General features: G+C 45.4%; 1 protein-coding gene across 2 annotated transcripts; it reads right to left on the bottom strand.

Moving 5' to 3' along the window:
* Nucleotides 1-1,410: 1,410 nt before the first annotated feature.
* rpl17 (ribosomal protein L17) lies at nt 1,411-11,869 on the bottom strand. 2 transcript variants are annotated; one of them, XM_080477486.1, is made up of 7 exons: nt 11,833-11,869; nt 11,341-11,390; nt 11,130-11,170; nt 5,018-5,152; nt 4,482-4,580; nt 4,213-4,404; nt 1,411-1,483 (listed from the first exon to the last, which is right to left on the bottom strand). In XM_080477486.1, the coding sequence occupies exons 2-7, from the start codon at nt 11,378-11,380 to the stop codon at nt 1,436-1,438; spliced, it is 555 nt and encodes a 184-aa protein (XP_080333612.1). In that variant the 5' UTR covers nt 11,381-11,390; nt 11,833-11,869; the 3' UTR covers nt 1,411-1,435. The 2 variants fall into 2 exon arrangements, with proteins under 2 accessions (XP_080333612.1, XP_080333613.1); XM_080477487.1 differs by having other exon boundaries at nt 11,609-11,839.
* Between the last annotated feature and the right edge of the window lie 2,780 nt (nt 11,870-14,649).

Raw genomic sequence — 14,649 nt, 5'->3', positions numbered from 1 at the left:
GTGGTATCAGGGCTCCATTGATGATGGCTTTTTATTGTGGCGGTGCACCAGCTGAACTCAAGGTTCACATCCTGAGACTTGAACTAATCCCAATCAGCTGTTCTGGAACCACAAACTCTCAATTTCCCATGTCAGACTAAGTCAAGTCCAAATTCAGGGATAGACTCGGACTTTGTTGAGCCTCCGACCTGAAATACCCCCCTGGATCAGGTAGTCCGCCATGTTGTTGTTAAGTGATGTCACAGAGAGGGAGGCGGGGCCATGACATCATCATTTTCAGCTCTTGTCTGTCCACACGTCAAAGCCAAGGTGGTGTTTTCTAATTCCTCCACTCTGGAACACGTTTAAAGATACAGGCTCCTAAAACCTCGCTTGATTCGGAGAGTAACCATGGTTATGATGTCATCATGTGGGCGGAGCCTGAGACTTCCTGCTTCTTCACTCCAAACATCATCTAACCTCCAGCAACATCACAGAGCAGCAAACTGAGGTCGATCCTGAACCAGGTCTCCGTCCCTCCAGCAGGTCCAGGTCCAGCAGACTCTGAACCCTAAATAATATTAGATATAATAAAATCACTTGTTTTATTTTGAAGGCGGAGCCTTTAAAGAAGGTCCTGCGTTAGGTTTGAGTCTGAAGCTGTTGGTGGTGTGGTGCTGTGGCGCCCCCTGGTGGTCACACCGCAGCAGCACACAACCTGCTGATAAACGTGAATGAACTGAGAAAAGATTGAATTTAGGTTTAATATTGATTTCAGTAGTGTCCTTTGTAATAAAGTATTTATTGACTGAGCTATTGATCACGTGTATTGAACTAAAGATGATTTCTGATTAAAGTTTTGAAGTAATGAGAAAGAATCATTAAAGACTCGATCATTAAGTAGTTTCCAGCTTCATGGAAACTATGAAGTTAAAATATTTTGTGCAATCATCGAAGCTTCTGAAGAACTTTTTAAGTTTGTTTCAGTTTTAATGAAAAGTATCCGAGATAAGAGTCGGTAAGTGTTCTCAGTCTCAGGTGAGACTAGTCCAGTAGAACCTGTGTGATCAGAACCACTGATCAGTGTGATCAGCAGCTTCACACAATTATCAATTTTAAGTTTCAGCAATATTCCAACGTTAAAAATGTTTGAGGACTGATAGATTTAAAATAACCCTAACCCTAAACAGATGGTAATCAGATTACAATCTAATTCAAACTGTAGTGAGGGGAACTTTAAACTCCGATGATAAAACATGTTTAAAATCAGGAGCTAGAAAATATCTAGAACACACTATCCAGGGTGTGTGTGTGTGTGTGTGTGTGTGTGTGTGTGTGTGTGTGTGTGTGTGTGTGTGTGTGTGTGTGTGTGTGTGTGTTCAGCTCCTGATTGGACGAACACAGGAAGAAAAACACTTGAGAAACAAAAACTGACAGAAACAAGTTTTATTGGATTTTACTCGCGAGCCATCAACTTCTGCTTCTTCAGCTTCTTCTGTGAAACCTGAGGAGGACAAGAGGAGAGAGAGTGAGGGGACAACCAGGACAAGAGGAGAGAGAGTGAGGGGACAACCAGGAGGAGAGGAAACACTGAAGGCTCTTTTCCACTCCAGGAACTTTCCTGGTTCCTCCTCCAGGTTCCCAGCGAGCTGAGGAACCAGGAACCTTCCTGGTTCCTCCTCCAGCGAGCTGAGGAACCAGGAACTTTCCTGGTTCCTCCTCCAGGTTCCCAGCGAGCTGAGGAACCAGGAACTTTCCTGGTTCCTCCTCCAGGTTCCCAGCGAGCTGAGGCCAGTAGACAACGTGACTTCGGTAGACGGCAGCCGCTGATTGGCCACAGTGTCACGACACAGACGAGTCAGAGGACGTCTCGTTCAGCCGCCATTTTTAAAACCCGATCACGACCAGAGAGGCGCTCAGGAATCAACCCTGTGGAGCAGCGGCGCTCTGGAGACGTTTGTCTGGAGGCGACCAGAGGATTCAGGAGCTCCACAGAGCGACACGCTACCAGGAGCTGGATACCACCGGTGCTTTGGATTCCCTGGTTTCCCTGTTAACTGGTGACCGGCTTCTTCCAGCGTCCCCCTTTTCACAGCAGATGTTAAAAACCCGAGCGAAACCCAGAGCTGTCCTGGAGAACCTCGTTTAGCCACATTTCCATTAAAGGTTAAAGTATCTTAGTGTTTGTTGGTCTTATTTTAACATCAACGGCTGGTGACAGAAGTCACCAGTTAACAGGGGCACCAGTGAAACCAAAACACTGGACAGTGAAGCACCATCGTAACGATCCACATTTTGTTTTATTAATAAACATAAAAATCTCAACTATACAATTTATTAACTGAGCCGACACCAAAACACGTTGGCTCCACACCAAAGAGAGATCACTTGTGCACGACGGGGAAAGCTACATCATGCTGTATTGTGATGGAGAATGATGGAGGCCGAGGCGAGGAGGAGCTGGTGGAAAAGCAGCAGCAGGAGGAGACAAGACATCGAGGAGAAAACAGGAGGTGCAGCAGGAGTCTGCTTCTTCAAAAGTTGCTCAGAAATCTTGGTTATTTTCATGGAGAATCCAAAGGTGTCCTAAGAAGTCATCACAGCAACCGACAGCAGACTCCTGCTGCTGCACCTCCTCCTGCTGCTGCTGCACCTCCTCCTGCTGCTGCTGCACCTCCTCCTGCTGCTGCTGCTGCACCTCCTCCTGCTGCTGCTGCTGCACCTCCTCCTCTATCTAAATCAGACTCATTCAAACCGACACGATCAATTTAAACTCCATCCTGCAGTGTTTCCTCTAGGATTTTTTTTATTTTTAGGAGCGGTGGGGGGACTAGCTGCCCAGATAGATCTTTCGTACTACACAATCATAACATCTAGTAAATAAAAAAAACTACTTTTTTTTTTTAAACCATAACTCGTTTCAGCTTGAGCGGCTGGACCGGTAAAATATTGCTATAATCACCTTTAAATCTAAACTTACTTTGCTGTGGCGCAGTGGACGTGATGAATGTCTATGATTTTGCAAGATCACACACGACTGGAAGGAACCAAAATCTCAACATGAGGTCCATTTTAATGGAACATTCCGGTGCAAAATATGGTGACATGTAAAACAAAAGCCTCCAGTAAATCCTATAACCAGATTACTTGGTGTTTGTGGGGCCGGATTGAAGCCTTTAGCGGCGGTGTTCCATATCAACAGGTGACCATGTTAACTGGTGACCCAGTTCCTTTGACCAATCAGTGTGTGCTAACGATGCACGCTAGTTCAATACTTTTCCAAATAAAAAGCGAACCCAAGAAAAAGTCATTAGATCCAGCCTGTCCTCAGTAGGACCAATGTCTTCAGGTCCCCTTTGTAAACCAGATGTTGCATCTCAAGGGGCTTTCCTCTCAAAAGATTCTAATTCTTTAATTGGTTTGTTACTATGCAGTAATCTTTATTACATGAAATGGCTAAAATAGAATATTTTCATATTATATTATTTTTATAATACTACTATTTATAACACCTTAAATTTTTTCCAGCGCTATGAAGCTGATTCAGTTGTGATCTCGGGTCGGAGCGTGGGAGCGCTCGCACCCCGTCTCGGAGAAACCGGAGTGCAAAAAGAAAAGAAAGAAAGTGGAGCACTGCCTTCCTCACTTTGGATCGTCCCAAACATCCAAACCAAGTGAGGAAGAGGAGCAGCCGGCCGACGCCCCCCCCACAGAGACACTGACTCTCCTCGCTGCAGATTACAACACAGTGACGCTCCGCGGACACGAGGGGGAAAGATCCCGGTACCAGCCGGGCCCAGTATAGTATCACTTTAGAGGCGTCAGTACCTCGATACCAATACAGTACCAGTGTACAGAACAACCCTACACTGAACAAGATTCAGTTTTTAAAACTCTGGAACATCGATGGGGTTTCCTGGTTTTATACTACAGCGTAGCCCCACCTCCGTGTAGGCGGAGTCATTGGAGCAAAGCCCCGGAACCTCCAGCGGCGTCTTTCGTTATTGCGACAAACAAAATAGCGACGGTACAGCTGCTGCAGACGGATGGAGAACAACGGGAACCCGAGAGAACAACGGGAACCCGGGAGAACCTGAGACCACAGGCGCCGAGACAAAACACTGGTCCTACTACAATACATTCTCAGCTCACCAGGAACCACGGGGGAGGAGCTACTAGAAAAGAATCAGCTACCAACACGTGATGGAGGCTTGAACACCAGGGTCTGCTCACCTTCTTCTTCTGGGCCACTTCCTCCTCGGGCTTGGGGACGATCTGCTCCTTCTCCGTCAGGATCATCTCGATGTGGCACGGCGAGCTCATGTAGGGGTTGATGCGGCCGTGAGCGCGGTACGTACGCCGCCGCATTTTGGGAGCCTTGTTGACCTGGATGTGCTCGATGACCAGGGAGTCCACATCCAGCCCCTGAACCAGAACCACAACCAGGTTTCACACACAGTACCACGCACACAGGACAACAGAGTACCACAAACACACAGTACCTTGAGCTCGGCATTGCTCTCGGCGTTCTTCAGCATGTGCAGCAGGAACTCAGCGCTCTTCTTGGGCCAGCGGCCCTGAGTCCAGCCAAACTGTTTGGCCTGAGGAGGAACGTTCTGCAGGTTACTGACTGGTCTTCACTATGAGGAGCTTCAAGAACATTCTAGAACCTTCCAGGAGCTGCTCAGACTCATGAGTTAGTTTCATCTTTCATCCAAAGGTGTCCTAAGTGGTCATCATTGCAGAACCCTGGAGGAACTAGAACCATGGAGGTCCACGAAGAGGAACTAGGAATGAACCGATACCAGTGTTCAACCAGTACTGCAGAACAAGCAGAGACTGTAAATTACGTTGTGACATAATATCGATCAGAAAGATGGTTCCTCCAACACCAGCAGAGGTTCAGGCTCACACCAGCGATGCCACATGCTCAACATGATTAAAGTAGGACTGACCGGTACGGATACTGGTCCTTTAAGAACATGGTATCGGTGCATTTCTAGGAGGAACCACGCTAATTGGGTGTGTGTCGCCTCACCTGGGCGCAGCGGCCTACGCCTCCGTTGTAGCGGCGGAAAGGGACACACTGGTGCTTGACGACGACGTCCCGCAGGTACTTGTTGGCCTTGCGGATGTGCATCCCTTTGATGGCCTGAGCCGTCTCACGGGTGTTCTGAGAAGGAAACACACAGAGTTCTAGAAGCTTCTGCAGGAGCTCCGCTGATCAACCTTGATGCGACTCGTTCTGCTCCGTCAGCGAGTTGTTCTCTGTGGACTCATTCTGGTCAGAACCGACAGGGTCCGTGTGCCACTTCCTGTTTCAGATCTGAGGGTTTGTCTCGGTGTGGTCTCCGACTGCACTAGTCATTCACAAGCTGGTCTACTCTGAGCCCAGGCTGTTCTCCTACAAACTTCTTACAGTCAAGATTCAGTTCAGATATTTTTTTCTAATTGTTATGATTAAGAAAGAAAAAAGAAAATTAAACTATGTTCTGGTTAGTGTCACGATACCAGCATGTAGTTCCATACTTTTCAAAATAAACAGAGAACACAAAAAGTAATGAGCTCCCGCCTGTCTTCAGTAGGACCAATGTCTTTAAATGGTTTGTTACTATACAGTACTCTTTATAACATTAAATGACTAAAATAAATGTTTTCATAATATTTATTATACTAATATTTCTAATAGCTTACATTGTTTTCCAGAGTTATAGTTTCATGGTATATAAGTTATTATCTGTGGTTCTTTGAACTCCTTCTGCAGGTCTGGGTGTTTGTCCTTCAGGAGGTTAACAGGTTAGTAGTGTAGCAGGTTAGTAGTGTAGCTGGTTAGTAGTGTAGCTGGTTAGTAGTGTAGCAGGTTAGTAGTGTTTCCACTCTGGACCAGACGTGTTCTCTAACACTGTTTACTCAGTGGAGCTTCAGTGTTCATGGAGACACCGTGCTCTTTTGTTTTGAAGCCAAAGTACTTCATATAGTACTTCTAGTATGTTTTTCTCACACACACACACACAGTATTCTTTTCAAAGTACAAGCTCGGTTGGGAGAAGATTGTTTTGAAAATACGTAGTTTTCACTTTTATTTTGAAGTTGTGTAGGTCGAGCATGAAGCTGATTCAGTTGTGATCTCGGGTCGGAGCGTGGGAGCGCTCGCACCCCGTCTCGGAGAAACCGGAGTGCAAAAAGAAAAGAAAGAAAGTGGAGCGCTGCCTTCCTCACTTTGGATCGTCCCAAACATCCAAACCAAGTGAGGAAGAGGAGCAGCCGGCCGACGCCCCCCCACAGAGACACTGACTCTCCTCGCTGCAGATTACAACACAGTGACGCTCCGCGGACACGAGGGGGAAAGATCCCGGTACCAGCCGGGCCCAGTATAGTATCACTTTAAAGGCGTCAGTTCAACCCGAGTTCTGGTTCAGTTCTTCAGACAAACTTCCCGTTGAACCTTTTACGTTCTAAACATGATCAGTTGTATTTTTGCAGGTTTCAACCCACAACAGTGTTCTGAAACAGACGCGTTTCCATGGAAACGACACTGAAAACGATGCAGTTAGTTGATCCTCCAGTTTGTTTTGAATATCAACATTTTTAGTCCATCTTTCAAAAACATTTTTATAGTCACTTTTCTGTTTTAATTGAAGTTACTTTCACGTCTCGCTGCTTCATGCGTTTCATCTTTTAATAATTTAACATCTTATTCCTGCTGTTTATTCTTTTAAGTTTATCCAACATGTACGTATTGTTTATTCCACTTCATGACTGTTTACGTCTTAACCTGTTTTAGGCCCCATCTCCATGACAACCGTTTACATGAAAAACATTGTTTCTCCACAGAAGCTTGATACTGAGAACAAATAAGTGGGAAACATCTGACATTTTGACTCAAACTCTTCATTACTCAGTATTTAGTACATACAATGTACATCAATTGATCATAATAAGGAATTAATTGGTTAAGTGAACCTTCAATTTTCTACTGTAAATTTAAACTCATTGTATATTTGGGCTTAAATTAAGCCACAGTACATTTAAGTTATCAATCGATTCAGAATATTCTACAGAACACTAAACTAAACATTTGATAGCTGCAGGTCTGTGTAGGACGAACAGTTACTGCAGAGACAAGGACAAGTAGCAACATTTCAGAAAGCCTTGTTTTATAAATATTAGGGACGTCCTGATCATACTTTCTGCCCCCGATACCGATACTTACATTACTATTGCAAATATACTCAATAGTGTATTATTGGAGCGACTAAGATGTCTGAAGCTAAAAGTACTATTGGCAGAAGCTTTGTTTACCTAGAAATTATTGTAAAACTCACTTATTGAATCAAAATTCTTCTCAGAACGACAGACATAAATACTCTGGAATTTAATACACAAAGAAGTTACATTGGAGCCTCAGTTTACCTTAAAGCAGTATGAGAGGTTTGACCTGAATGTCACTAAACTTTTACATTTCAATGTGAATTTAAAACACTTCATTCTACTTCAAAGTGGTAAAACCTGTTTCACTAAAGTACTCTGGGATATTCTGAATAAGTTTTTGAGAGTACTATGTTCAGTCTCCCTTCAAACTAGAGGAACCTTCTGGGTTCTTGTTTCACCATATCGCCCCCCTGTGGGGACTTAACCTTTATTTTAAAATCCTTTATTTTAAAGCTGCACCGAGTTTGCCGCTTCGCTGCAGCTTTTTCTTTAGTTGTAAACTGAGCGTACTCCACCGCATGTTTACTTTTTAGATGTCTTATCAGATTAGTTGTGTTAAACGAAGCTCTGGTGCTCCACCTCTCAGGACTGGGGTGAAGCTCTGGTGCTCCACCTCTCAGGACTGGGGTGAAGCTCTGGTGCTCCACCTCTCAGGACTGGGGTGAAGCTCTGGTGCTCCACCCCAGACTGCTGGTTGATCCTCTCAGTGGCTTCAGGCTGCTCACCTCAGTTTACTGCAGGTTGCTAACGGGGCTGCTTTACAGCAGCTCATTTGGAAAAAGGTTGGGGTTTTATCGATCGGAGGGGTGATCGGCTGGATTTGCCGATTCCCGATCACTCACAAATCAATATCGGCGCCGATCCGATATCTACTGATCTGATCGGGACATCGCTAATATATATAAAATATACATTTAATTTAATTTATTAACTGAGCCGACACCAAAACACGTTGGCTCCACACCAAAGAGAGATCACTTGTGCACGACGGGGAAAGCTACATCATGCTGTATTGTGATGGAGAATGATGGAGGCCGAGGCGAGGAGGAGCTGGTGGAAAAGCAGCAGCAGGAGGAGACAAGACATCGAGGAGAAAACAGGAGGTGCAGCAGGAGTCTGCTTCTTCAAAAGTTGCTCAGAAATCTTGGTTATTTTCATGGAGAATCCAAAGGTGTCCTAAGAAGTCATCACAGCAACCGACAGCAGACTCCTGCTGCTGCACCTCCTCCTGCTGCTGCTGCACCTCCTCCTGCTGCTGCTGCACCTCCTCCTGCTGCTGCTGCACCTCCCCCTCCTTCTTCACCTACTCGTTTCAGCTTGAGCGGCTGGACCGGTAAAATATTGCTATAATCACCTTTAAATCTAAACTTACTTTGCTGTGGCGCAGTGGACGTGATGAATGTCTATGATTTTGCAAGATCACACACAACTGGAAGGAACCAAAATCTCAACATGAGGTCCATTTTAATGGAACATTCCGGTGCAAAATATGGTGACATGTAAAACAAAAGCCTCCAGTAAATCCTATAACCAGATTGCTTGGTGTTTGTGGGGCCGGATTGAAGCCTTTAGCGGCGGTGTTCCATATCAACAGGTGACCATGTTAACTGGTGACCCAGTTCCTTTGACCAATCAGTGTGCTAACGACGCACGCTAGATTCTTTTCTACCCAAAGTGATTAAAAAGAGAAATAGTGAAGCAACCGACAATGGATACGAGTTGCAGACCGTCTGTCTACTCAAACTCTGTGTTACGTTGTGACCTGGGCTATAGCCCCGCCCACTTTGTGACGTCTCAGGACCCTGATGCTACCGTCTCAGTATTGTTAGTAACTCTGAAGTGAGCAAGTGCTGCAGCAGCGGAGTGACACACTCTCACATGTCCAAACCAGGATATACACTCTCAAAACGTAGTATACTTTAAAATTATTCTGTGAATGTGCTTAACAGGCGTTCTTTAGGACAGCTACGAACGTCCGTCACATTTCCAACATCTGCTGTTGCTAGCAGTAATGATGCTAAAGGAACTCTGTCACCAGTTAACATGGTCACCTGTTAATATGGAACACCGGTTTTGGCCCCCCGAGCCTAATGATCGACTCCCGGTGTAAAATTTGGCTCAGTCACAGCAGCACCCCCTGCTGGAGGCTGTCCTAGTTAAGGGGTGTGTTAACAGTTAAAACTTTTCCACTCTTATGGGTCAATCGTCCGAGGTTCTACTGTACACATACTTTAGAGGCTTTGAGCAGCCGTGTGCTATTTTTTCGGCCATCTTTTTGAAAACTGACCCTCCAAATGACGTCTGGAGGTTCTCTGCATTAAACTGCACTGAGACGGACCTGCTGCTGCTACTTCAACTGGATTGAGCAAACTAAATACTGCCCGTGCACCCCGCACCCCGAACAGAGGACAAGTTCACCAGAACCAGGCTCAGTGAGGTCAGGACTCTGCTGGGAAGGTGTATTTGTGTCACTTAAAGAAACAAAAAAGAAATGTGAAGCAGCAGCTGCAGGGATTAGGCATGCCGGCCGCCACTACCAATGATCGTAGAGGAAACGCTGTCATACGAACTTTGGCTAACCCCAACACGACCAATTTAAACTACATCACGCCAACGCTGCGTTTTCATTGAACAGAACAAGATTCTGTTTTTACAACTGAACATCGGCAGTTTCCTGGTTTTAAACATCGTAGCCTCATCTCCATGTGGGCGGAGTCATGGGACCAAGGCCCCCGATCCTCCAGCGACGGCTTTCGTTACGCGAAACAAAAAATGGCTACGAGACGTAGCGACAACAGTACAGCTGCTGCTGGCTGTTCAGACGGACGGGGAACCGGAGAGAACCGCTGGCGGAGAGACTAAATACTGGAGCAGCGCTCCATACTGATATAGTATAATAGTACAATATCAGTATGGAGCGCTGCTCCAGTGTTTAATAGTATAGTATAGTATAGTATAGTACAATACAACCTCAGCTCACAAGGAACAACAGGGGAGGCGCCAATAGAAAAGTACCAACACGTGATGAGAAACCCGAACACCAGAAGGACCTGGGTCTGGAGGCCCGGGCCAGCTTAGTTAATCCTCCTATTTGTTTATAATCTCGTCTAACATTTTCAGCCCAGATTCATCTCGTCTTCCAAAAACATCTTTTTTCTTTTTTATCGCCACTTTTCTGTTTTTATTCAAGTTAATTTCACCTCCAGCTCCTTCGTATGTTCCATCTTGATAAACTAACATTTTATTCCAGCTGTTTATTCTTTTCAGTTTATCCAACGATTGCTAAAAGGATTTTCATGATTTAAACATTTACACATTATTTCTTCAACCTCACGACTGTTGACAACTCATTGGAACCATTTTAGGTCCCGTTTCCACGAAAACCATGAAAAGTTTTAAGTTTCCTTAATACTGAATATGTAACTTTTGAAACTGTGAAAACATAAGTGGGAAATATTTTTATCATAAATTTAGACGCACTCTACTACTCTGCATTAAATCCACGTAATGTCAGTCAATTTATCATATTAGGAAACAAATTGGTTGTTAAAATGATCCGTCTTATTTTCTATTGTAAATTTAGACTCATTGTATACGTGAGCTTAAATTAAGCCAAATTGAACTTTATCCCATCATTCGATCACTTGGTGGAATATTTGATAGAATACTAGATTATAAAACAGCTGCAGGTCTGTGCAGGTCGACTAGTTACCAGGTCAAGTAACACCGTTTTCCGTGTCTCAGAGCTCCGTTGGTGTGGAAACGAGGCAGGCGGTCACCTGCCGGGTTTCAACCTGGTGTCAGGACAGCGGTTGACCTTTGACCTCCAGCTAATTCTCCTTAACCTCATCTATGAATTGGAGTTACCAGATTCTATCAGTCCCACTACATCACGGTGGGTTGGCTGCGAGTTGAACAGGTTTTCATCTAGAGCTCACCTTGAAGTGCACCCGGAGGTTGGAGCCCCTGGACTTGCATGCTGTGGAGGAACAGAGACCCTCATTAGTCCTCCGCTGGGAGCACAAACACACTTTGGCTTCCGGTTTGCGGCTCAGCCTCATTCAGGTTGTTTTCATGGAGAATCCAAAGGTGTCCTAAGAGTCATCACAGCAGGGAAACACTCGGGAGCAGAGTCGCTCAGGTACTCACACTTGGTCGGGTTCTCCGGGTCGAGAGAGTAGCGGACCATTTTCAGAGATCTGGAACAAAACAACAACTTTAAATTCCACGTCTCCTCACGCGACCAGGCTCGCTCCCAGCTAAAGAAGCTATCGTTAGCTCGGAGCCAGCCTGGCGGCTTTACAGCGCCGCAGACGAAAGACACACGACTGCTCACACTACTAAGAATTAAGAACTACTTAATGACGAACTTAACGCAAAGAAAATACGTTAAAGCGGAAAATAAGTGAAAACGTGCCGGTTTTAAGCCATCAGAGCCAACATGGCGGAACGGTCCCGGAACTCAAATCCAAATAAAACACGAATTTCTCCTCAATCCCCAGAAATAAAACCTCCGCGAGGAGCACTAAAGCTCGGAAAAACAAAAGCGGACCAGAACGGAGCCTGATGGCACAGATTGAAGAGAGATTATAGTCGGATTGGAGCCAGATTGAGGTGCAGCGGGACAAACGGAGCACCTACCTGAGAGGCCGCGGTGCGAAGAGGAAGAGCTCGAGAAGGAGGCGCTTAATGTGGGGGGATAGGAGGGGAGTGGCCCCTGCTGGAGGGAGGGGGAACTGCAGGTTTAGAGGCACTTAATGTGGGGGGATAGGCCCCTGCTGGAGGGAGGGGGAACTGCAGGTTTAGAGGCGCTTAATGTGGCGAGAGGAGGGGAGCGCCCTAGCTGGAGGCAAGATGGTGGCTTAAGGGCGCTGACATACTTGTTAGTGGTCGCTGCCATACCACTCTCAAAATTGAAACCCCGCCAGTGCGGTCTCAAATAATGGCGGCGGATGGGCGCCGTCATACTTGTTTATGGTTGCCGATGTAGGTACCAGATCTGTCCGGGCTACCAGATCTGTCCGGGGCGGCGCTTGCGCATGCGCTTGAACTACCAGAGCTGTCCTGGGCAGGGCTTGAATCCGCGCGCGGTGATGACGTTTCACATTATGATTGGCTATGACGGCGTTTCGCATTTTTACTGGCTGCAAGTTTCTCCCATCACAGTGGCCGTTTTCCAATACGCATACTTGTCCATACTTGTGCTCTCGTGTACTCGTGAAACGTCATCAGTGGGAGACCAAGTACTCTTCCAATTCTTAGTCCGTTTCTCACCGAGTACACATGGAATACCCGGATGTATCCTCGCTCCGCCCACATTTTCGAGGATCCATCGACAAGGACCTGTGCAGGCTTCGGAAGCTAATTTACCCATAATGCATTTGGCAGGAGAAGCTGGAGGAGATCGAGGAGGAGGAAACAGACAACGGTGCGTAAATATCTGAAATATTAGCCTCATAGTTTAACAGAGTGTACTTTTAAGAGTATTTTAGGCGAGAATATAGTTGTTTAAAATGTTGTTATGAGGTTGATATTTCAAGATCACGTTTACTTAAACATTTGTTCTGAGGTTTTCATGAGATCTAAATGTTCTAGTGTAAATCTAACAGTGTTCATGTACATTTATATTTGCTGCTGAGGGGAAAGATCCTGTTTAAAACTATTTAACTTGACTGAGAGGTGAAGGTTCTACTGGCCATAGTGTTTGTCTCAATTGCACTGAAGTGTTCTACCCATTATACTGGAGGTTCTACTGGTTCTACTGGAGGATCTACTGGTTCTACTGGAGGTTCTACTGGAGGTTCTACTGGAGGTTCTACTGGAGGTTCTACTGTTTCTACTGGAGGTTCTACTGGTTCTATCGGAGGTTCTACTGGTTCTACTGGAGGTTCTACTGGTTCTACTGGAGGTTCTATTGGTTCTACTGGAGGATGCTGTGGATTCAAACTAACACCATGCACTATTGTAATCCAGGACTCCTGAGGAACCTGAAGCCTGGTCCAGAGGAGAAGAGGAACTCCTCCAGATGAGGAGTGAGGATTGTTTTTGATGTTTGAATTATTACATGTATATATTTTATTCATACATGAGTTAATAACTTACTGAACTGGTAGTGTGTCTTTCTTTTTGTTCTATGTTCTCCTCATAGACCTCATAATTGTTTAAATTCCTCCGAGACAATTTCTCCTTTAAAGCAACATTACATTGTTTATCAAATAACAGAGAAATATTAAGTTCTATATTTTACAGTCATAAACAATCATTTACAGTCTGTTGATCTCTGTCTTTATCCATCTATCTACATATATCTACACATGACTAGAGGACATGACTAGAGGACATGACTAGAGGACATGACTAGAGAACATGACTAGAGGACATGAGTAGAGAGCATGACTAGAGGACATGAGTAGAGGACATGACTAGAGGACATGACTGGAGAACATGACTAGAGGACATGAGTAGAGAGCATGACTAGAGGACATGACTAGAGGACATGACTAGAGAACAGGACTAGAGAACATGACTAGAGAACATGACTAGAGGACATGACTAGAGAACATGACTAGAGGACATGACTAGAGGACATGACTAGAGGACATGACTAGAGAACAGGACTAGAGAACATGACTAGAGAACATGACTAGAGGACATGACTAGAGAACATGACTAGAGGACATGAGTAGAGAACATGACTGGAGAACATGACTAGAGGACATGAGTAGAGAACATGACTAGAGAACATGAGTAGAGAACATGAGTAGAGAACATGACTAGAGAACATGACTCCATGAGGAGAGCTTCCTGTCTAGATGTGGTTCTGCTCTCTGAGGTCTGCAGGTCGTTCTTCAGCAGCAGGTAGTTGGACACTGAGTCTCGCTCACACATCACTTCCTGCCAGGTCCTTCTGGGCGTCCTCTGTGTCACCTGGTCGTCTCCATCATCATCCCTGGACCTTCCTCCTCCTCCCTGGACCTTCCTCCTCCTCCTCCTCCCTGGACCTCCCTCTCCACCTCCATGATGTCTCCCACTGCCACACAGACGGACAGCAACCAGAGGACGTCTCTCCAGGCTCTCAGAAAGACGGAGCACCAGCAGGTTTGTCCTGGTTCTGTTGGGTTTCATCCTGCCTGTCAGTTAAAATTCACATGGAAACATTTGATATATTTGGATGTAATCATGAATCAGAATTCATTGTTTCCTTCATGTTCATGATTTTGATTATTGAAATAAAGCAGGTTGTCAGTACAGTGTTATAATAACAACTGTGTACTGCAGGCATGGGTACAGTACTTCCTCTGTCACCCAGCAGAAAGTACCTGGTGGATACAGTACTTCCTCTGTCCCCCATCAGAAAGTACCTGGTGGATACAGTACTTCCTCTGTCACCCAGCAGAAAGTACCTGGTGGATACAGTACTTCCTCTGTCACCCATCAGAAAGTACTTGGTGGATACAG

The sequence above is a fragment of the Lipophrys pholis genome (assembly GCF_963383615.2).
Source record: "Lipophrys pholis genome assembly, chromosome: 12".
Lineage (NCBI taxonomy): Eukaryota > Metazoa > Chordata > Actinopteri > Blenniiformes > Blenniidae > Lipophrys > Lipophrys pholis.
Note: the sequence above shows the minus strand (reverse complement) of the source record. Positions and strands in the feature narration are given on the sequence as shown.